The sequence below is a fragment of the Rutilus rutilus genome (genome assembly GCF_951802725.1).
Source record: "Rutilus rutilus genome assembly, chromosome: 18".
Taxonomy (NCBI): domain Eukaryota; kingdom Metazoa; phylum Chordata; class Actinopteri; order Cypriniformes; family Leuciscidae; genus Rutilus; species Rutilus rutilus.
In genome coordinates, this window is record NC_140231.1 from 21,951,131 (window position 1) to 21,975,733 (window position 24,603).

At 36.7% G+C, this 24,603-nt stretch overlaps 2 protein-coding genes across 5 annotated transcripts; both read right to left on the bottom strand.

Annotated features, from left to right (window-relative positions):
• Nucleotides 1-8: 8 nt before the first annotated feature.
• On the bottom strand, nt 9-6,683 carry ccdc74b (coiled-coil domain containing 74B; the record flags this gene model as incomplete). Its single annotated transcript, XM_084386479.1, has 7 exons — nt 9-144; nt 220-276; nt 4,593-4,693; nt 4,771-4,990; nt 5,084-5,198; nt 5,302-5,349; nt 6,569-6,683. The coding sequence occupies 7 exons, from the start codon at nt 6,681-6,683 to the stop codon at nt 9-11; spliced, it is 792 nt and encodes a 263-aa protein (XP_084242605.1).
• Nucleotides 6,684-7,011: 328 nt separating this feature from the next.
• On the bottom strand, nt 7,012-18,347 carry smpd4 (sphingomyelin phosphodiesterase 4). 4 transcript variants are annotated; one of them, XM_084386475.1, is made up of 20 exons: nt 18,175-18,284; nt 17,735-17,803; nt 17,503-17,589; nt 16,824-16,960; nt 16,045-16,123; nt 15,766-15,862; nt 15,579-15,631; nt 15,322-15,473; nt 15,109-15,241; nt 14,957-15,028; nt 12,200-12,289; nt 10,803-10,951; nt 10,521-10,611; nt 10,274-10,374; nt 9,747-9,910; nt 9,396-9,601; nt 8,483-8,713; nt 7,956-8,087; nt 7,741-7,869; nt 7,012-7,632 (listed from the first exon to the last, which is right to left on the bottom strand). In XM_084386475.1, the coding sequence occupies exons 2-20, from the start codon at nt 17,771-17,773 to the stop codon at nt 7,312-7,314; spliced, it is 2,463 nt and encodes an 820-aa protein (XP_084242601.1). In that variant the 5' UTR covers nt 17,774-17,803; nt 18,175-18,284; the 3' UTR covers nt 7,012-7,311. The 4 variants fall into 4 exon arrangements, with proteins under 4 accessions (XP_084242601.1, XP_084242602.1, XP_084242604.1 ...); XM_084386476.1 differs by having other exon boundaries at nt 16,045-16,120; nt 18,175-18,280; XM_084386478.1 differs by lacking the exon at nt 12,200-12,289 and having other exon boundaries at nt 16,045-16,120; nt 18,175-18,347.
• Nucleotides 18,348-24,603: the final 6,256 nt, after the last annotated feature.

Here is a 24,603-nt window from a genome sequence, read left to right on the forward strand (position 1 = left end):
CTGGTCCTTCAGCGCATAGTCCTCTGTAGACGACGTCTCTGCACAGCCAGAGTTCTCCTCTGTCTGTCTGCTATGTTGTTGCTGAGGGTCTGTTTGAGGGCAGGGAGGATCACTTTCTCTGCTTTACTAGCCTGAGACATGGGTCTGTAACAGAGCAAAGGTTGATATCTCCAAAACAGGCAGGTTAGAAACAAAATAAATTTACAAGCATGGACTTACAGTCCTCTAGGCAGGGTTTGGAAAGAAATCCGAGGAAATGTCTCTGAATCTTCAGCTCTGCAAAAAAAAAAAAGAAGATGTGTGTGTGTGTGTGTGCATATATACATGCATTTAAAAAAAAAAAATATATATATATATATAGAGAGATAGATAGAGATATAGAGATAGATAGATATATAGATATAGAGAGAGAGAGATACAGTGAGGAAAATAAGTATTTGAACACCCTGCTATTTTGCAAGCTCTCCCACTTAGAAATAATGGAGGGGTCTGAAATTGTCATTGTAGGTGCATGTCCACTGTGAGAGACATAATCTAAAAAAAAAAATCCAGAAATCACAATGTATGATTTTTTAACTATTTATTTGTATGATACAGCTGCAAATAAGTATTTGAACACCTGAGAAAATCAATGTTAATATTTGGTACAGTAGCCTTTGTTTGCAATTGCAGAGGTCAAACGTTTCCTGTAGTTTTTAACCAGGTTTGCACACACTGCAGGAGGGATTTTGGCCCACTCCTCCACACAGATCTTCTCTAGATCAGTCAGGTTTCTGGGCTGTCGCTGAGAAACACGGAGTTTGAGCTCCCTCCAAAGATTCTCTATTGGGTTTAGGTCTGGAGACTGGCTAGGCCACGCCAGAACCTTGATATGCTTCTTACAGAGCCACTCCTTGGTTATCCTGGCTGTGTGCTTCGGGTCATTGTCATGTTGGAAGACCCAGCCTCGACCCATCTTCAATGCTCTAACTGAGGGAAGGAGGTTGTTCCCCAAAATCTCGCAATACATGGCCCCGGTCATCCTCTCCTTAATGCAGTGCAGTCGCCCTGTCCCATGTGCAGAAAAACACCCCCAAAGCATGATGCTACCACCCCCATGCTTCACAGTAGGGATGGTGTTATTGGGATGGTACTCATCATTCTTCTTCCTCCAAACATGTTTAGTGGAATTATGACCAAAAAGTTCTATTTTGGTCTCATCTGACCACATGACTTTCTCCCATGACTCCTCTGGATCATCCAAATGGTCATTGTCAAACTTAAGACGGGCCTTGACGTGCTGGTTTAAGCAGGGGAACCTTCCGTGCCATGCATGATTTCAAACCATGACGTCTTAGTGTATTACCAACAGTAACCTTGGAAACGGTGGTCCCAGCTCTTTTCAGGTCATTGACCAGCTCCTCCTGTGTAGTTCTGGGCTGATTTCTCACCTTTCTTAGGATCATTGAGACCCCACGAGGTGAGATCTTGCATGGAGCCCCAGTCCGAGGGAGATTGACAGTCATGTTTATCTTCTTCCATTTTCTAATGATTGCTCCAACAGTGGACCTTTTTTCACCAAGCTGCTTGGCAATTTCCCCGTAGCCCTTTCCAGCCTTGTGGAGGTGTACAATTTTGTCTCTAGTGTCTTTGGACAGCTCTTTGGTCTTGGCCATGTTAGTAGTTGGATTCTTACTGATTGTATGGGGTGGACACAGGTGTCTTTATGCAGCTAACGACCTCAAACAGGTGCATCTAATTTAGGATAATAAATGGAGTGGAGGTGGACATTTTAAAGGCAGACTAACAGGTCTTTGAGGGTCAGAATTCTAGCTGATAGACAGGTGTTCAAATACTTATTTGCAGCTGTATAACACAAATAAATAGTTAGAAAATCATATATTGTGATTTCTGTATTTTCTTTTTTAGATTATGTCTCTCACAGTGGACATGCACCTACGATGACAATTTCAGACCCCTCCATGATTTCCAAGTGGGAGAACTTGCAAAATAGCAGGGTGTTCAAATACTTATTTTCCTCACTGTAAATATAGATATATATATAGAGAGAGAGATATATATAGAGAGATATGAGATATATATAGATTATATATATCTATCTATATATATATATATATATATAGAGAGAGAGAGAGAGAGAGAGAGAGATATATGTATATAGAGACAGAGAGAGAGAGAGAGAGATATATAGAGAGAGAGATATAGATATAGAGAGAGATATATAGAGATATATATATAGAGAGAGAGAGAGAGATATATATAGAGATATAGAGAGAGATATATACAGTGGTGGTCAAAATTGATGGCACCCCTGAAAAATATGATAAAAAATGGCTGTAAAAAAATTAATCTGCATTGTTTATCCTTTTGATCTTTCCTTCAAAAAATTGGCAAAAATCTAACCTTTCATTGAAGTAAAAGAATTGAAATTGGGGGGTAAATCACATTATGAAATAAATGTTTTTCTCCAAAACACGTCGGCCACAATTGTTGGCACCCCTAGAATTTTTTATGAGAAAAATATCTCTGAAGTATATTCCCATTAATATTTACCTTTATTAGCACACCAGGGTGACTAGGAACATGAAATTGTCCAGCTATGACTTCTTGTTTCACAGGAGTTTAAATGTGAGGAAAAACAAAGGCCAAATTCCCTGAATCATCCATCACAATGAGTAAAACTAAAGAATATAGTTCTGATGTGCAGCAAAAGATTGTTGAGCATCATAAAATAGAAAGTGACTGTAGCTAAAGAATTGAAAATACCCATTTTGACCATCAGGGCAATAATTAAGAAGTTATAATCAACTAAAGATGTTACGAATCTGCCAGGAAGAGGACGTGTGTCTATATTGTCTTAATGGACGGTGAGGAGGAAAGTTTGAGTGGCCAAAGACTCTCCAAAGATCATAGATAGAGAATTGCAGAGATTACTTGAGTCTTGGGGTCAGAAAGCCTAAAAAATTTTATCAAACAACCCCTTCATCACCACATGTTGTTTGGGAGGGTTTCAAGAAAAATCCTCCTCGCTCCTCCAAAAATAAACTCCAGCATATTCAGTTGTCAGACACGACTGGATCTTCAAAAGGGACCGGATTCTGTGGTCAAATGAAACTAAAAAAAGGGCTTTTTGGCAGAAAACCCAGCAGATGTGTTTGGTGCAAACAGGGATGAAGACCCCATGCCTACGGTTAAATATACTGCTGGATCTTATATGTTGTGGGCCTATTTATTTGCTGGAGGTCCTGGACTTCTTGTTCAGATACATGGTATTATGGATTCTAGCAAATACCAACAGATAAAAAATCAAAACCTGACGGCCTCTGCTAGAAATCTTATAATGGGCCATGGTTGGATCTTCCACCAGGACAACGGTCCAAAACAAACATCAAAATCAACACAAAAATGGGTAACTGAGCACAAAATGAAGCTTCTGCCATGACCGTCTCAGTTCCCTGACCTGATGAGTGGAGTGAATTGAACAGAAGAAGCACCAACATGAACTTGTGAATCTGAAGGATCTGGAGAGATTCTGTATGAAGGAATGGTCTCTGATCTCTTGTCAGGTGTTCTCCAAACTCATCAGGCATTATAGAAGAAAACTCAGATCTGTTATCTTGCCAAAAGGAGATTGCAAAAAGTATTTAATAACAGGGTGCCAACAATTATGGCCAGTGTGTTTTGGAGAAAAACATTTATTTCATAATGTGATTTCCCCTCAACATTCAATTATTTTACTTCAATGAAAGGTTTGATTTTTGTGAATTTTTTGAATGAAAGATCAAAAGGATAAACAATGCAGATTTATTTTTTACAGCCATTTTTTATCATATTTATCAGGGGTGCCATCAATTTTGACCACCACTGTATATAGAGAGATATATATATATAGAGATATATATATAGAGAGAGAGAGAGATATGGAGATATAGATAGGTCCCACTTTATATGAAGCGTCTTTAACATTTAAATTAATCATTTGATACAATGCACTTGCTTTTACATTCTACTTAAAAATATAGACATGTACTTGCATCTGTAATTCATTTCGGTTACACTTTATTTTAAGGTGTCATTGTTACAGTGTAATTATACTGAGTAATAATAATTAACAACATGTACTTACTATAGGGTTAGGGTAGGATTAGGATTTGGTTGAGGGTTAATTGCATTTAATTATGCATAATTTACTCTTATTACTTTGGTAAGTACATGTAACCTATGTAACAAGGACACTGTAAAATAAAGTGTTACCTTCATTTCTATAATCTATAATTACACTGTTGACCCTTCCCTTACAATTTAACCCACCCTTAAGCCTAACCATATCACTAAACCTGTCCCTAATATCCTATCTCAATAGCAGCAAAAGTTTTGCAATCAAATAACATGAACACACAATAAGAAAATTGTACCTATCACTTTTTATGACAGTTAAAGAAACCTAATATAAAGAGGGACCTATATTTTTAATATTTTCAAGACGATGAACTATTTCCATTAAATATACATAAAAAAAGAAATTTCCTTTGATTTTGGGGTGAACAGGCTTTTTGAGATGCGGAAATGAAATGTAGTGATAAAGAAATTACCTTTTACCATCAGCAAGAAAAGCCTTGGTCAAAATGTAATTCTCTGCAGTGATTTTCTTGTTGAAAACAATGTCTTTGAGAACAGCCTTAACACGTAGGATCTGAGAGGAGACAAATTAAAATGCATCATATATAGTCATTCTTGTATAGTGAGAGAGATTGAGAAATATGGTCTCACCTCCTGGGACTGCAGGCTATTAGCGCTGTACAGTTGGCGTATGATGACCTCACATTCCTGTAGGGTGGGAGGTCGAGGGGCCTGAAATGGACTACACTGGATCATTAGAGGCTGAAGAGAAGTGATGAATCCTGCTCTGGCTTCTGAAGGACCTTCTATTCTGTCTGCTGCGAGGGTCTCTGAAGAATTTGCTCTAGTTTCTCTATAGTTTAAAGAACTGCTGTAGGCAGAATGTATGTATCCACTTATTAGATCTTTATAATAACTATTTTATTACATAATATTATTAAATAATAATAATCTTTGCAAGCACCTGATCTCTGTGCTTTGTGATGAGCAGGTGTCCTCCAAAGTTTGCTCCAGATAGTTCTTTCTGTCTCTCTGGAATTTGTTGCTTTCTGTGTGACGCCTCTGGATACGGCTGGATCCTGTCATGGGATTTTGGTGCAAGTTACAATATTAATATATAAACTTGAATCAATATATATTTGTCTTATGAAAATGTGTGAGAGAACAGAAGTATCACTTAACCTTGACTGCTCAACTTTGGAGGCTCCATTATCAGCTTATACTGCAAATCTGTAACACATAATCAGACAAAAAAAAAATACAGAATGGAGAATGATGTTTAATTAATATGTCCAGTTTAATGCATGTATGAATCATGCAGGGAAACCAGACGTAGATTTACTTGTTTTGTTTTTTTATAATAATATTATTCATAATATTCAATATAAGAGTACTTTTTTATTTGTAACATATCATTGTATGTAATATATGCGCCTTATGGTTTAATGTAATGGCCTTTCAGAAAAATCATGAAATGGAAAATATCTAAATATAGTTTTACCCAACATAAAACAATAATGAAAAGAAGGCTATAAAATTACAACAGATAAAACTCGTAACAACTTGTCCCAAACTGACATTTATGAAAAATACTCCAAAGTGTTTCATTGTTGACCCAAAAGCAAAAACAAAAATATGAAATTTATACAATATTTGACTCAAATATCGCATCTGACAACTAGTACCGGTCGTACATAGCCAACTATCAGCAAACATTTATTTCTCGTGTATTTCTTTCACCCGGCCATTTGGTGTAAGCAAAATACCTTTACATTTGACCAAACAAATCTCCTTTTGACAGTCAGAAACAAAACACCAAAACGTTTGTCTGTAAACTGATACTTTTGCCACCCACAGCGGTTACAAACGCCATTCTTTCATTCTCTTCATTCAGCAGCTCGACGTCACCAGGCAACATCACCACTGATACTACCCCTGCCCGGACAGCGGGTGCCCGTCCTCATTAAAGATACACTTCACCTGAAAATTAACATTCTGTCATCATCATTTACTCGCCCTCATGTTGTCCTAAATCTGCATTAACTCAGCTCACTTTCATTGCAACTTTCCTTACAGTGAGAGTGAATGGTGACTGATGCTGCTGTCATTCCACCTAACATCCACTTTGTATTTCACAAGAAAATCATAGACAACATGAGTGAGTAAATGAAGACAGAATTGGGTGAACTATCCCTTAAACTCACAGGCAAGCAAGCTTTTAGCAACCACACATGCATCATTACTATTAACTGTACCTAAACAGGTTATCGTCATATATTCAGTAAATTACGTCAATTAAAATAAAAATGTTACATTTTGTTGTTAAGTGTACGGAGATATATATATATATATATATGGCCCCCTATATATGGCCCCTACTTACACATAAATGTATTGTTCATGAAAAGGCCAAAACATTATTCCTGTAAAATACAGATGGAAAGTTTACCTTTATTTTGCCGTTTTAAACTATCTATTTCACCATGTAATTTCTCCAGAGTTTCCCTGTGCTGCTTTTGTAGGAAGTCAATATTCCTCCGCAGCGAGTCGACTCGCGTATCCATTTCACTGTGAAACAAGTTTGATTCCCACAACGACCTTTGCGTCACATGCGTCTAATCAAGCGGATGACGTTTCGCTGCCACGTTGCGTCATAACTTATGCTTTACCAAATACTCCTCCAGCTAATACAGGTTTCAAAAAGGGTACACTCCTCTCGCACTGGAACGTTTAATCTTGAAGTGGCTGCTATGGTAACAGCACTACTTCCTCCAATACAGCTGGGAAATAACAGATTTAACAATGGCATTGCATTACTTCTTTAAGTGTGAAATTAAGTGGAGATATGATATATACCTATGTTTATACAGCAATGAAAATCCAGTACACAAATGAGACACATCATGTTTAATGAAATGCAGCCAGTTAAAACTTTGGATTGTTCTGACAACCACATTGGCAAAACACCATTATAAATGAACTCAATGACTGATAAACTGGATTAACCACATTTCATAACAATAAAAAAAAAAAATGTGTATTGGATACAACATTCCTGGTTCAATTGGTCATTAAATGTACCAATACACTTTCAGTGCAAATACTGTATATAAAAACCTTCATGCACCTTTGCTTGAAGTTTTGTATTGACATAAAAAAAAAAGAAGAAAAAAAGGCATGATGAACCTCCATCTACTGAGTCTTTAGTTTTTCATGAAAGAAATTCAAGAGGAGCTCATAGAGAAAGCTGACGATGAGAATGAGTCCAGTGCTGGAAAGAACACCGAATGATAGTAGTGCCAACAGCATGTAGAGCAGGAGGAGAACGAGGAGGGTGCGATAGCTGGCCAGAACCCGCAGGCTGAGACGGACTCGCTGAGGACGTTCCCTCATCTGCCGCGTCACCGGACTCTTCCGCCGTTGCTCCACAACCGAGGTACTGCTCAGGTAGTGTCGTCCTAGTCTGCCCAGGAGGTCCTGTCGAGAACACAGCGCTTCCATGTGGTCTCCCAACTACAAGACACAAACAATATGGTCACCTCTGACTGAAATTAAATGCAAAGCAAGACCATAATAAGGTTTAATTTTGGATTACATTGCAGGCTAAAGCAATATTCTTACTCTTGCATTCATAAAGGTTGAGATCTGAAACAGCAGTCGAACCAAAAATGCATTTTCGTAGCTCCTGATAGGTTGAAGCTCTGGGTCTCCTTGATATTCGATTTCAAATCGGCGAAGACCATTGATGATCTGTAAAAGAGGAAATTATACAGGTAGGAAATCATTATGATTTGCTAAATGGATATGCTAAAGAAGTTCGCCATTCTCAAACTCACCTGCAACCTGCCCAGGTCTGTTAACACAAGGCCATTCTCACTCGGGATGCAGTCTGGCAGTTGTTTAGACACTCCTTCATTGTCTACAGACGCTACATTGACAATCAGCTGAGACAGCTGCCCAGCATTTAACTGTACAACATAAGAACCAAAATCAACTCATTCATCTTTCATTTTATGTAATTAACTACGTCAATAAATACATGCACCGCCGTTCAAAAGTTTGTGGTCTCTAAGAATTTTCCCACCCAAAGAAATTAATAATTTTATTCAGCAAGGACGCAATATATTATCTAAAAGTGACAGTAAAGACATTTAAAAGTTTTTTTTAATAAACAATTGCATTTTAAAATATAAACTGTATATAAAAAAAAAGTTTTTATTTATATATATATATATATATATATATATATATATATATATATATATATATATATATATATATATATATATATAATTTTTTTACACAAATTTACAGACCCCAAACTTTTGACATACATCCTAAATAAAAGCAGGAATAGACTGACTCTGAATATTTGACAGAGATAGTCCAGGGCTTTGTCCAGGAACTCGTGAGTTTTCTTCACACCCTCTCCCAAATCGTCCATCTCTCCTCCACTAAAGGTGTTGTTATGATCTAAGGAGCCGACGCCAAACCACGAGAGAAAAGAGCTGTTTGCAGCCATTTCCGTAGAATGATCCGATATCCGTTTGGCAGTCTGTCGGGCTTGGGCAATAATCTGGATGAGCTTTAACACCTGGAATTGACAGAAGGAATCATGGTCTATAACCCCTTAAGGCATTTTTAGAGTTGTTTACAACTGGATACAATTTTGTGTTGATTGCATAAAGTAATCAAAAGTTACAGCATTTGGAACCAAGATAGCCTTTTTGTTCAGGGCTTGACGCCCCCTAATGGGCATTTTTAAAATTGTTCCTCCAAAATCAACGCAATAGATAATGTTAATTTTGGGCTCATTTTATTTGTAATAATATGCTGTAAAAAAAATGATGTGCCATTTTCAGTGATCTGTGAATGTTTCATGAGCTGTATGATGTTTTTGACACATTGCAGTACATAGTACAAAATCTTTTATAGATTATGAAATTATGGCTACATTCATTGTAAAGTTCAGATTCTAAACTTTCAAATGACACCTATTTTGTGTTGATCAAGGCAGTAGTTTTGAAAAATATGAATTTTTTCGCAGCTCGGTGACAACCGTGGGCGGAACACTCCGTTTTAGAGAGACTACTTAGCACTCGTTAAGAGTTGATCAAAGTACCGCCGGCGGTACACTTCGAGTTTAAGGGGATACTATTCCTTTCTGCGGTAACACCATTCATGAAGAGCTGACTGCTTATTGTATGTATTTAACACTGATTTTGCAAGAAACACCAACTCTTTTTTAGCACATGTAGAATTAATTGTCAGCTTACAGTTTTCCGTAGATCCGGACCAAACATCAGGTTGTACTGGCAGTCCTGCCCTTCCAGGCTATAAACATGACTTTTGACCTTGAAGACGCTGTCCGTCCCCATTGGCTGGCGGGAAGAAAGGAAGCTGCCACCATGTGAAGGTGTCAGGAAGACACGGTTCTGTCGTTGGAGAATGGCATGCTCCGGCTCCAAGAACAGCTGCTCACCTGGAGATATAACCTCATTAATTTGCTCAAAAACAAACAAAAAAAAAACAGTATCATATCATAATAAAAATCCATGGGGTGTTGTTTAAAATATAAAATATGAAACACCACTCAAAAATCCATTCATTCATATTTCCCAAAATACCTTTCTGGATCATCTCTGACAGATTTGGTTGAACAAAGACTTTGGCGACCCTAAAGATCATCAGGGCGTTTTTGGCATTGACCAAGTCTGTGCGCATGGCTCGATTCAAGAAGACCTGGAAAAGCTTTGTGTACATAAGCAGATTCTCCTGGACAAATGAGGCCCTGTAAATGACAAAGACCAAAAATCTTTTTGGTAAACTGATCTGAAGGTCGCATCAACTGCTCTCTGTGAAATATTTGACATACACTACCATTAAAAAGATTGGGGTACAGTTTTTGAAAGAAGTCTCTTATGCTCACCAAAGCTGTATTTGATCAAAATACAGTAATATTGTCAAATATTACTACAATTTAAAAATGTCTATTTTAACATTTTAAAATGTAATTTATTCCAGTCTTCAGTGTCACATGATCCTTCAGAAATCATTCTAATATGCTGATTTGGTGCTCAAATAAAACACACACACACACCGTTTGAACAGTAGTGTATGTAATCCTTTAACAAGCACCCAGTATTATAAATACCATTTATCGGGAACAGTTCTGTTCTGGCCATCTGCTTGAGTGTTGTTTTTTTCTCCAGTGTATCTCCAGGGCTGGATGTAACTAAGCCACGTTTCTAGTATCTAAACCAACAAAATAAACACATTGAATTACATTTAATGCATTTCTTTAGCATCATGGCCCTCACTATGATTTGAACAGCACATAATGTTTATTGCCAACATATAAAGTAGGCTCCAAATGTCAGTGAGCACTCAAGGACATTTACCGCTCTGAATGAGGCGTCCAAAGGCCAATGACCAAAGCAGTGTTGTAGAAAGACATACAGCTTTTGCTGAACAAACCTCTGCACCACTACACTGTGGGAGACAGAGAGTGGAGGCTTATTGACAGAGCAGTAAAACAGAAGACAGTTCAATCAAGTCCGCGGCACCTGATGGGGTGAATAGCTCCTCTTTACGACATGCCACCTTAGATTTACAGATGTTTTAGTTCTATAGCCTGATCCTCAGGACAAGCTGACAGATGCTAGCAGGCTGTAAAAACCCACCGCTTGAGCTCCTCCAGAGGACTGCTGTGGGAGTGTGCAGAGGGCGAGGAGGAGATCGACTCAGGTTTCAGGCTGCTGGAGAAAGCGTGCAGATGCTTGACTAGGAGACGCACAACAAGGACGTGCTCCTCCGTAGGTGTGAAGGGCTCCTAAGACATCATCCAAACAACACAAACACAAGTCAGACTTTTAAGATTATTAAAAAAGAAATTGAGACCCCATTTATACCTGGTATTAACTGGTTTGACTGACATTTACATGCAGTGACAGATTATTTGAAGGACACACAAGTTCATTTAAGGAGCTCGCTTAAATTCATTAATTATTCTTATAAATTCCATATAACAATGTATTCTCATAAATATTGATAAAATGTGTAAAAAAAAATTGTCCTTGCATCACACTGGTTTTGCTATAGCAAAGTATTAAGTATAATTAGAAATTTCATAGAATTTCTAAATTTTTTAATTTTTAAAAGTGTAGTAAGTAACATGTGAAACTCCGAAATGTTTGGACATTCAGTCATTAACGAGAAGCTATTAAATCAGATACAGTTTTGAAAAACTGATGACTGAAAAAGTTACGACTGCATTTTATGCTTATATTAGACAAGGTCAGAACTAATTCAGAAATCCGAAAATAATCTGAAGCTTTTGTGCGCGTTATAAGGGTTAAAATAAGAATGAGCTTTCTTCTTGAAATATTACGTAAATAAAAAATAAACAGATACTTTTATTTGAATAATATTTAAAAAGAAAAATTGTAAATAAAATGTACTCTTAAGCTAAAAGTGGTAACAAACGTGCCAAAAAAAGAGAGCTCCCTGAAACAATCACAAGTGGTCACAGTAAATGCAATAGAAACATTTGTTACTACCAGGTGTAAATGTGATCAGTCATTTGTCCAGTTGCGATCAGATCATCTGAGATGAATGCCAATACCATGTGTAAACACGTATCATTTCATCCACAGTGTAATACTTTCTCGAAACCATCAGACCGGAGGCTTCACACAATCAGTTGAAACAAGGTATTTTACTAAACAAATTATATCTGGGCAATTTGGTCTGGATATTCTGTGTGGTGTAGTAGCGTTTGCACAGTTCAAGGCATAAGAACAACCACGTCAAATAAAAGAAAATTACACCAAATAAAAAGAGCAGATCACATAACATGTAAATAAACATCTCAACGTCACGATATATCCTAATTATTTAAGAGATCACAAGACAAGTTAGTAGTCACATTAATTCAATCACACATTATAATCAGACCAAATCTCCCAACCTACAAACTGGGCTTAAACCTTAGTGTTAAAACCAACCCCTAGTCTAACTCCTATCTAATCTGAGGTTACCTCCAGAAAGCCCGTGGAACTGAATGAAAAGGTAAAAGTACTTGGTATGTGTGGAGGGTCCCAGAGCCTGGTGGGGCGGGGGGTTGGCACAGCATGCTGGACATACTGAGGCGATACTGCAACAACGCCAGCTGAAGGACTCATCACAAACGGGTGGAGGAGAGGGGGAAAGAGAGGAACACGGTGGGGGGGGAGGAAAGGAAGAAAAAGGGGAGAGGAGCAGGGCAGTGAACATGAGAATAGAAAGGAAAAAGGAGAGAGAGTGCAATCCGAGAAAAATAGTTGGATATAGTCAGGACCGAAATGGGGGTGTACAAAAGGAAAGAAAGAGACAAATCGATATTGACCACAAAAGACACAAATGCAATGAACATGAAGATGATGCAGTTGTCCTTTTCGCACCAAGGCAAACCTCTAGCGTAAGGCTGAGAGGCATTTAAAGATTTTCTAACTATGCAAGTTTGATGAAATATGGCCAAGTGGATATACTCTTATTAAAATGACACAGAAATTGCTTTTCTGTGACTAACTTTTTCCAAAAGGCAAAACAAATTGAGGAATGCTGCTAACTAGAGTATAAACTAAATAGAAGTGTTTGCCTCAGAAAGCCTGCAACTGTAGTCAAGGCAACCAAGGAACATTATTGTCTCTTGATTCTCAAGAGAAGTGTCTGTTTGATGAAGTGTTATATTGCCTTCAGCTTTGTCTAATCTCTATAATTCCAAATAAAACCAAAAGGGTCTTATGAGAGCAGAAAAGGAGACACTGCATCTTTAAAGTTTTCACCATGAAATATACCAATAAAAGTCACCAATTTACTCTCAGACAAAGTAGTTCATTTTTGCTAAATAAATTCAGGCCATGCAAACAGAATTATATATTTACAGTACAGATTTTTTAACTCACTAGAGTTTAACAGTTCACCCCAATTAATGGAAATTCTGTCAGTTTATTCATTTCATTCCAAATCCATATACTGTTATTTTTTTCCATGGAGAAGAAAATCTTTTATGTATTTTGAGTTATAATATTACTTCACAATTGTACTTTAAACATTTTTTTTTTTTTACTTTTGATCAAATAAATGCAGCCTTGGTTGAATAATAAACTTCTTTCAAAAACACTTAATTTTTATCATCAACCCTACACTTTTGAACAGTAGTATATGAAATGTTATATTACATGAAAAAGAAAAAAACAATTGTGTTACATACAAACAAAATAACAGTATACAGGTTCAGAACAACATGAGTATGATTAAATAACGATTGAATTTTTCTTATTGGGTGAACTATTACTTTCATTTTCAGTAAACTGGTGACTTTCAGTTCATAATCTCTAGCACAAACATGTTAAATAAATGATGCCACACTTAATATGATCTGGGCTGACTGGAGGGAGACTTACACTGATATACTGACTGTAAATAACGCACGGACAGGGAAATAGACTCGGAAGCCAAAGACGCCAAAAGATTACATACATCGATCCCACAGCCAAAGAACAAAGACGGAAGACATATCAAGAAGCCAGCGGGCTGCATCATGCAGACTCGAGCATGAAGCAATAATTCTACTACTTCAATCACATGCCAAATATGTAATGTGCTAGTGTGCTTATTCTGCCCAAATCATCAAGCAACAGAGACCACAGTAAATATGAATTAAAAAGCTGTATTTCTCTTTCATTCCCTTCTATTTTCAGCAGTCATATGACTTTGGGTTGATTTTAACAGGTAAGTCATTGAGGAAATAAAACAGTTCAAGGAGATTGATGTTCTACACAAAAACTTCTCAACTACAGAAACCACTAGGGGTCCCCAGTAAACTACCAGAGAGCTACACAAGATGGCCAAAATCACATGAAATGCATCAGCAATATGCTTAAAACAGCCAGCTACAAAAGACAATTGTTCAGCTAACATTTTTAAATCAACAGCTTGATCTGAAATGAAGCCGATTAGTTAGAAAACTACCATATGATCATCAATTAAAGAGATTACCTCAAAAAAAAAAAAAAAAAAAAAAAAAAAAAAAAAAAGAAGGAAAGCATTCATTTTTCATGACCTTCTTTTAGAAGGGAGGTATATTAAGTATACATTACATAATATACTACAACCAATCTGTAGTGCATAATGTAATATATACCCTTCATACTCATGTATTGCACAATAAAAATTACATTTTGTTTGCAAATTTTGTACGAGCAAAAATAAATATTTTAAAGAATGGAATAAGCTGGGTCAACTGCAATGTCAAACTCTGACTTGAATAAATAAAATATTTTATATTCAAAATAAATATAAAAATAGTTATTTTATGTTGATTTAAGCAAAATGTTAATTTTAAAGTGGTGTAAAATGTTAATTTTAATGTAAACACATTTAGTATTAAAGTCCTTTAAAGGCAAAACCACAAAAGGGAGTTCTGTGGTTTTTAGCCAATCTCCGTTTAGCCATACATTAAGATCATCTATATGCTAGTATACTCATAAAATAAAATTATATATGTATGTGTAGCGTGCCGTGGATAATACTGAATATACATGACATTAGATCAGTCGGAATGACTGTGATGAACAGGAAAAATGCTTACAAAAATATAGGATATATCTGTAAACGGAGCACATGTGTGTCATTCACAGAGGGAGAGGAAGCGCATAAATCAGGGTGGGTGTCGTGCAGCAGTCCCAATGCAGTGAAGGGGTGAAGCATTGGAGGGTGGTGGTGTTCAGCCAGCCAGCCGTGCGCAGTGGAAGAAGGGAGTGTGTAGGTTTAAGGGCCTGTATCTTGTTCTTACCTTCACCTGAGGAGACTGCAGCTTCTGGTACATCTCCAGAGAATAGTGATGGAGCCACATTTCCACAAACACCTTTAGAAACACACAACTTAATTCATGAGTTTACTTAACGATTTGGTGTGTACTTGCGCATAAATAACATGTTTTCCTACCTGCAGAAGCGTCTCTGACCTCCAGATCTCTTGAGCGGCAGGGTCAGCATTGACTGAGGGTTGATGGGTAATATGACGTTTTAACAGACCGGTGCTGTAACCACCCTTTCCAACATAAGGCACACTGGGAGACCTGAGAGAAAAAGCATATAAAAGCTTATAAAACTAGGTTATTTGCTGAGAAAAGGATCTTTAAAAATGACATTGTGATACCTCGGAGCAGGAGAGGCCACAGTGCCCCTGGTGTCTGAGAAAGGTGATGGAGGCACATTTCCCTCTGTAGGAAGAAAGTACTTGAGGTAGGTGTCGACAAGCACAAAGTACGCACTGTCTGAGCAACTCCCATGCTGCCCTGGAGGGTAGTTCTGAAAAGATGATTAAACAACATTTCAACGTTCAGTCAATAAAATTGTGTAATGCTTAGAATTATTCTATATAATGTATTTTATAAAAATGACTGCAGCACTTACCTTTGGTGCCATGAGACTGGAGGCAAAGTTGAACATATAATATTCAAAAGGATCTGCGAAAGATTAAGAACAGATATGTGAAAGAAAGATGTAGAGTGATGAAACAGCCTTGTAACAGTTACAGATAGTTATACAACACATTTTACTGTAAAACACAAAAGTGAGGGTGAAAAGAGCTAAGACGTACTGAGGAATAGAAGGCCTGACATGGGGAATTGAATTTTATTGTGAAACAGAGGGCAATCCGGCAGAACCCCTGCCTGAATGGACAACTTTATAGGGCCCTGTACAAACAGAACAAATAAATGCAAACATGGTTGATATATTAACGCTGTGAAAATAATATAATATATACTTTGAAATAAATCAGGGATGATGCGCCAAAACCTCTGAACATAAACATAATTAATGGACATAATTCCTTAAAACATCAACTTTTTTCAGTTAATGTGTAGAGCACACTTACCGGCAGATAACTGACTGGAAACTCATACTTGTATTCCTCAGCTTGTAGTTTGTACACCAATTTCATCATAGGACCACTGCTTGAATAAATATATAAAAAAAATTATTACAACAGGGCTACATTTTAATATTTACACTACTGTTCAAAAGTTTGGGGTCAGTAAGATTTTTTTAATGTTTTTGATAGAAGTCTTACACAGATTTATTTGATCAAACATACAGTAAAAACAGTAATATTAGTAAAACATATATATATATATATATATATATATTTTTTTTTTTTATATATATATATATATATATATATATATATATATAGATTTTAAAACACATTTTATTCCTGTGATTACTCCAGTCTTCAAGTGTCACATGATCCTTCAGAAATCATTATAATCTGCTTTTTATTGTGCTCATGTAACATTTCTTGTTATTGTTGAGCTGTTTAATTTTTTTTTTTTGGAAACAGTCAAACCCCTTTTTTCAGGATTTTTTAATAAACAGAAAGATTCAAAGAACGATATTTATTTGAAATAGAAATATTTTGTAACATTATAAATGCCTTTACTGTCACTTTTGATCGATTTAATTCAATTTAATGCATCCTTGCTGAATAATTCATTTAATTTCTTTCCAAAAAACCAAACAAAAACTTTTAAACAGTAGTAGGCCTATATATCAGATTTGTACTCAGTGGTAATAGCAGTCATACATACAAAAACACACAGAATACCATTTAAAAAAAAAAAAGTTAAAAAAAAAATTACACAAAATAAAAAGCACCTAGGGTCCAGGAAGTCCATGGCGATGTTGTACTCTCCTGCTCGAGCCTGCAGAAACCGAAGATTCAAGCCAGTAAGGATTCCATCCAGGCTACCGAATACGCTCTCCACCAACCAGGGAAAGATCGCATGCAGATCCTAATCAAACATGTATGTCATAAACACAAACAAGACTTTTTGTGACTTTCTTGAAAGAGCAGGGATGCAGATGCATGCCACCCTTTAAATAATCCAAATAAACCAAAGAGCCGACAAATGAAGCGAGAGTACAGGCATGTGCGGCCAACCAACGGTCAAATGAATCTGAGAAACGGGGTCACAGAGTTCAGTACTAAACAAAAATCATTCATTCCGACAGCACAGAGTTGAGTCAGGGTGAGGGTAAAGTGGCGGCAGCAGGACAGCAGCTGGTCCAGTGCCATGTGCCAAGCAGATGACACTGCATTTAATCTCTAATACATGGGCAACGGCGCAGCTGCCTTAATGGATTTCTCTGATGAATCAAAAAAAAACAAAAAAACCACTTTCGCCTATGTTGGGTTTAAAAAGCCTGCAACACATCCTCCATGTTAAGCTATAAAAGTGTATCACAACACTGTAAATGATAACATTAATAATAAATTTACAAATAAAAAGGGGTATTTCAACATTGTCATATGCAATAAATCAGAAAACTGTACCTTTGCAGGGTAATCGTCTATAATTTTGCACAACTCATGACATCTTTGATGAAGAGGTTTATTAGTCCAGTCTGCCTTTAAATTGGCCTGAAGACATCAAGACACAAAGGTTAGAAAGAAAGAACGAACACAGTCTCTCTCTCTCACACTCACTCACACACTCACTCACTCACTCACTCACTCACACACACACACACACACACACACACACACACACACACCTAGTACTAACCAGAAGATAACTGGGCTGTTGCAGGGCAGGTACAGCCATGGCAACTCAGACCACAGGTCAACACCAAACCTGAAATAAATGGCAGTAATATAATACAATGACAATCAAAAAATTCAGCATAACTAACTAACTGTTAGCGAGGTAAAGTTACTTCTAGCACTCCCTAAAGTGCCAGTGAACGTTATCAATGAAAACCTGCATATTACATGCTGCTTAAATAACCACTGTCAGACTATTCTTAAACACAACATTTTAATTTGTCAAAATATATTTTTCTCTAATATTACCGCTTAGAAGTTAGCCAGCTAGCACCACTATCAGCTAACTGTGTAGCCTGCACATTACTGAGTTTACCCTGTAAAAGAACTAAACGCTCCATCGGGTTCATGGTCACTTAAAACAGATATTAAACGTGTCAAATAAGTTTTTGAGTACATTACCTCACACGCAAGAGAGAGAGAAAAATATATATTTCTAGTAAATTCCAATAGACCGCGCTTAGACCCCAGAAGAGTCAAAAACGCTTGTTATGATGTCATGTCCGCCGACTAGCACTGTAACAGCGCCATCTATAGGCTGAGAGCTGAGAATGACGTCACAAATATAAATGAATAGAAATGATCTTTCTGATGTAAATATAAATAGATGCCCTATCCAAACAGTTTTGGTCTGACCATGGCTCTCAATGATTCCGCAAATGAAATGCCACACACTCTTTTAGCTTAAAAAAGCCTACATTATTTTTTATAGGCTATAGCTAATGCTATTAAAAATTAACATAAATTAGTATCCCATCTTTTCTACCTTATAAAAATGTAATTAGAACAACAACAACAAAACCCTAATTTTTCTTAAATATTGTGAGGAAAAAGACCTATTTAAAACAAATCCCAGTAATTAGGAGTAAATCTTTCCTTGTGTATGTGTCTGTTTTGTTTTGTTTTGTCTGAATACACATTTGTGTTGTGTGTTTCCCTGACATGTTCTTTTAGCAGTTTGTTAAAAGTAAAAATTTATTGTATTCTTATTTGTATTCTGTTCCTGTTTTTTTTTTGAAATAGTTAGGAAGTTCTTAATATTATTATTTTTGAAACGAATGATATGAACAGATACCTCTTGAATATACTACTGTTATTGTATTGCTAAATGTTTACATGAAAATTATGCATTTTGCATAAACTATGAATTTGTAAAACCTTAAAGGGACAATGTGTAGGAATTTCTCCTACCTAGTGGTGAAATTGTATTTTGCATTCAAACGAATACTGCTCTCCAGCGCCTCGCTTTTTCAAATGCGTGTTGCATCTACGGTAGCCGTTACGTACCATAAAGCTATGACAGGATGTCTTTTAATAGCACCTCATCGAGTTATGCTGTCTGTCTATATAATAAAGTAGGCTACACAACCAAGCAATGAAAAAAAGCTTGTAATTAAGACCGTAACATTGACTTACCTGTCGAGAAGAAAGCAGGCAACTTCAGCGTCTCTTTTGAAAGCTTTCTCCTGCATTAGCTCTTTCCACCTGGAAAAAGCTATCCCGACATTAACCCTTGTTTTTTGTAATCTCCGGTCACGTTTCGTTTTTACGGTCTACTTTGGACTTTTTCGACGACGAGGACTCCTTATCCTGTGACTAACCGTACAGCGCAGCCTTTTAAACTTGCCGGGGCAGTGACAAGCGCCTCTCACTGCTCTGCTCCTCCACTTCTGCTGGTTTCAGTCACGTGACGCTGGCTCTGAACGAAAACGCGTTGTGGAAACGCGTTGGCCTAGTACTTTTTGTCCCTCTCGGCTATTATAGTTTTTCAAGATGGCGGAACTACAGGGAAGCCTCCGTGGACCTACCCGTCCCATGTATATAAAGATAATAAATTCTTCGTTTACGAGGATAAGTCAGATCATTGGCAGAGGTATTTGTACACCATTGAGGACATATTTAAGAATAAAAATATTGATTTTAGATAATAAAATACCTAAAAAACTACACATTGTCCCTTTAAATCTTTTATTAGGTTTATCAGAGAAAATGTGCTGGATGAACCACAGGCCCACGAGGGAGGATTCAAAGGAACATCAGACCATATCAGTCATAACCCCCCAAATTTGTATGCAAATTAATATATAATATTTGTGATTGTATGAAATTCAGAGTAATAAAGGCAAGACTATGGAAAGCATTTGTCAAAGTAGATAGACTTCTAAAAGAACCTGAGGCAGAGTAGCACAGATAGCACAAACAAAACAGCAGCCTAATGCAATAAAAGTGTGTCACGTCCAACAGCCGTAAGGGTTGTGTAGATATTTCTGCACATCTGCACAGTCAAACATATATTCAGTTTGAGTATTTTGCTACTTAGGAGACATAGTGGCAATCGGGATATGTTACAGCAATATGACAAAAAACAATAATCAGTCTTTTTTTTTTAATCTGTTAAAATTGTATTATATGAGCTCTCAGATTTGCTCAGTGTTTGAAATAAATGTTAATCTCACCCCAGCAAAACTCAGAAATAACAAAGAGCTCATCTCTAATTCAAAAAGCAAGCATGTCTGTACCAAGTGAATGCGGTTAATAATTACTTTTATATAAGGCTCATCTTGTATTTGAAATACAACAAAATAATGAGGTCTGTATTGAAACAATGTCACTAATGTGGAGAAAAAGTGAGAAGTATCTCACTCGGTTTTCATTCATTATTGTTTGAGTCTTGAGATGAATTTGTTAATCATTCCAAGGGAACTTGCATTTAAAGGAGATTGCTTTTTGAGTTGCAAAAGTATTCAAAATGTGTATTAAAAATGAGAGCCACATAATTCAGAAGCAGTTACTGATCTTTCTTCTTTCTTACACCATTCTTATAAGAAGTGTATGTCTTAGTCTATCCTCATCATGCTCAGTCAACACATTTAAGATTACAGAGAAAATATCAAGTGCAAAAGTCTCAATTGTCATTTCCATCTCCATCTGAGAAATCTGCAAACTCTGAATGTAATGATGAATAGATATAGAGATGGCATTTATTTCCCTTAAAGTGGTCATGTAGCCTACTGCATTTTTTTATTTCTTTTTGACAGTTACAGATTTGAAAAACAAAAAGGCGGGAGCAGAGAACCCTAAACTCCAACACAAAGAACCATTTCAGCATATAAATGGTTCTTCAGGACACTACAGTTCTAAATAGAACCGTTACTACTTGTAAAGAACCATCTTTTTTTAGAGTATATGATTTGGGTCACCATTTTGCATATTAACATATTTTCAACATCCCCACCATTACACTTGTGGAATTGTTTTGAAAACTTCCGATGTTGAAAATGGCAATAGGTGAAATTCAGCCATACATGTTTGAGCCAGAGTCTGATCCTGAATCAAAAGACAAACCTTATACCAAGGACACTTTATGCATATTACATAAGCTTTATAAGTCTTGGTTGTGGCAAATAAAGTTTAATAATAATAATTTGTTACATTTATATAGCGCTTTTCTGGGTCCTCAAAGCGCTTCACATATGGGAGGGGGGAATCTCCTCAACCTCCACCAATGTGCAGCATCCACTTGGATGATGCGATGGCAGCCATATTGCGCCAGAACGCAATAAGTACTGAGTTACCACAGTTAAGTTAGCCTATAGTTGACAAAAGTTAATTTAGGGTGTTTTGTGTAACGAATTATGAGTTTGTTGCTCTGTCGTTCTTATATTCTGAAAGATAAAGTTTATCCATGCTAATTAATGTTAGGATCACAAGGCAATGCAAAGACTGTTTTTCCACAATTTGACACTGCAAAACGTCTTGTAGGCTAATCCTCTATTGTTTTGTTGCTTGGGTAATCCTGTGTTTTCTACTATGTGACGTGTGAATTGATGGGCGGTGATGTAGAAGATCTCTTGCAGAGGAGGTCTTTTGTCGACCTATGACAAATTAAATTTGAATAAAAATCACATTCATTTTCAAAATACCTGTTTTTGAACGTAACAACGTGTCACCATGTAAATGACCCCTTACACTCCTTCAAACAAAACCATTGTGTGTGAAATATTCTCAGTCAGTTGAAAGCTTTGTCATAGATACACCAATCAAAACACTGTGACTTTTCTTTCATTCTGACTCTTTACATTATTTTTACTCTCTTTTGCCACTTTTTTTCTTCACTTTGAATTGTGGTCTAGATAAATAAAGGCAACTGCTGCAGTTTCATCCCCATTGCCCCTAAAGTAAATTGGCCCTTTATCAACAGCAGGCCTCATCTATCAGTGCAAAGACGGGTATTGAAATTGCTCTGCTGGCCACAAATCAGGCCAATGGATCAGTCCCTTATCTGGAACAAGGCCGTCATCACTCTCCAGTGGGAAAAAGAGGAAGAACCCTGGCACGAGGACCTTTTTCGTTGCTGGACTGATGGATGTGACCCCCCTTGACCCTTGGATGATCATGATCACCTGGTGTGAAGTCACATCAGGGGCTGGTAATCAGGGCCATTCTCTATCTCTTTTTTAACTTCATCTTTAGCGGGTCAATGCAAATAGATCAAATAAAAGTCCTTCAGGAGTGGACGAAGAGCAGGAAATAGCCTGTTCAAATCGGACTGGGAAAATGAAGGCTACTGTTTTAATCAAACTGGCTCCTATAGTTTCATCGTTGAGTTTTGATTTATACGCTTGATTTTCTCTTCTGATGGACATTTGACACCATCATATATAAAATAAATAAAGCAACTGAAAAATTAATTTTCACCATAAAAATTGATCAGGATTGATGAAATGCCATCGATCATGTCATGATAAATAACGCCCTGAAATCATGGTGTTGAAAACTCATTCATCAAAATGAACACCCAAGGTCAATCTTTGCAGAGAGAAAATAACCATTTATGTTTGAATTCCTTCTCATAATAATTTTACAAGAGCTCAACAAGTAATTGAACTCAGCAAGTAAAAAAAAACAAAAAAAAAAACAGGTGGCTTGAAAAAGCAGTCCACTTAAGCTTATGTAGTACTCTCTGATTCATGAAAATAAATGGTTTTATGATACAAAACCAAGCCAACAGGACTTCTATGCAGCACACATCTTTATTGTAAATTATTTGCAAATAAAGTGGTTGATCATGGAGGAAAGAGGGCTTTAAAATGACCAAATAAATACAAAATGGCAATTGTGTGAAGCTGTAGCTATTTCCTCCACTCAGTGTGTGGCGTTATCAGTCCCTCGGGACAGGAAGAGGACCTTTCCCCTGTTCAGTCTAAATAAAATGTATGAGCCAGATTTTGAGTGGCAGTGAATGCCCCCAGAGAGTTAACAGAGAGGTGACTCAGAAAGAGGGCTCTTAAATGAGAGCATAGACAAAAAATATATCTATTTTTTCATTCTCTTATCGGCTAGTGTGGTGCTGTTAAAATATTCTGTAGAGAGCTTGAAAAATGGCCCTGGGTTCTCCCATTGAATTGAAAAAAGTGCACAAAGTGAAACAATAATTTTAGATTCCCATCAACACCTAGAAAAAGTTTTAATCTTGTATGGAAATAAAAATGTTTTATTTTTTATTGTATGGCTCTTTTGATTGGTCAATCGGAGAATTCAGCGTTCAGGGGTGCGTTTCCCGTACAACTAGGCATATAGCTCGCTGCTTAACTACCATAGTACGATGCATCGATGGAGAAATCAACTAGCTAGTCACGACTGTTTCCCGAAACCGCATGTCGCAAAGTATCGTTCAACCACGTTGGTTTATGACGTCTCGCACGTGGTGGACTAATAACTTATTTTAATTAATCTGTTTGAGATCGAATTAACGCTAGATTTTGTCATATAAGCTACAGACATGGCATCTGAAGACCATTTCTAATTTTTCTCAGTTATTTTGCTTTATTACCAGACTCAGTATTTGACTCGTTCTTACACGTTCGCACATGCGCAATTTTCAAAAACGGTGCTTTAAATCTCTTGACAAACTAAAAGACGTAAATTACATTTGTATGTATTCTAAATAAATAGCAGGTTGTACTGAATGTCAGCTTGCTTATTTTGCTAAAGATAAGGATTTATTCAGTCTACATCTCATGTAAACTATAAACTATGCTTCTAACCACAGCTCGAGAGCTGTCGTTCCAACCACACAAGTTTACGATGCTGTTTGCGATATGTTTTTGGTAAAAAATGTTCATATGGTTTTGGTGGGTTAGTATCGCAAAATAAACCAAATGTACATTATGGCTTATGTACTGAATTTAAACATATAGTATACTGTAGTTTAGCGTAATATAGGCCTATGGGTGCACTAAAAAATAGGCCTGTGTACTGTGTTAATATAAAGGAATTTTCCATATGAATTTTTCAGAGGTGTTTCTTTAATTACGCATTGTGTTGTGTTTTAGGTTTAAAGAAAATGTCAGTAAACTTAATGGAAAATGTCCTGGCAGAAAATTACAAGTAGCCTAGTACCTTTTCTGTTTTTGCACAGATTCTTTTTTCTTACAGTGTATTTTGATCTGTTCATTGTACTGGTACCTTTAAACTTTAAAATGAATCTTGCTTAGTCCCTTGAATTCTCTTGCACATCTGAAATATGTCAATAATGCATGAGATGCTTAATTTGATGAAAGAGCAGTCAGCCGTATTTATCTACCCAATCACGGTTCACTGCAATAATCGCATCAAAATGTGATGACACAACAATCTGTTCTCAACAGCTATGACAGCGAGTCAATGAAATGCATGTTTTACAACATCTAGCTGAGATAACTGTCTGTGCACAATATTCAAATAATTATGAGAAGGTATGAGAAGGTTTTTACACCATCCAGCAAACAAATCAAATCAAATTGAAAGCATAACAAATATTTCACTTCCCAAGGAAAATAAATGCATTGA

What these genes read in the sequence shown, in the direction of transcription:
- smpd4 (XM_084386475.1), bottom strand. Translation starts at nt 17,773, where the DNA reads ATGGCTGTACCTGCCCTGCAACAGCCCAGTTATCTTCTG. An exon ending in CCTCTGGAGGAGCTCAAGCG is followed by an intron (nt 10,612 to 10,802) that starts GTGGGTTTTTAC and finishes TGTCTCCCACAG; the next exon opens with TGTAGTGGTGCAGAGGTTTG. An exon ending in GTCCGGATCTACGGAAAACT is followed by an intron (nt 8,714 to 9,395) that starts GTAAGCTGACAA and finishes TGTCAATTCCAG; the next exon opens with GTGTTAAAGCTCATCCAGAT.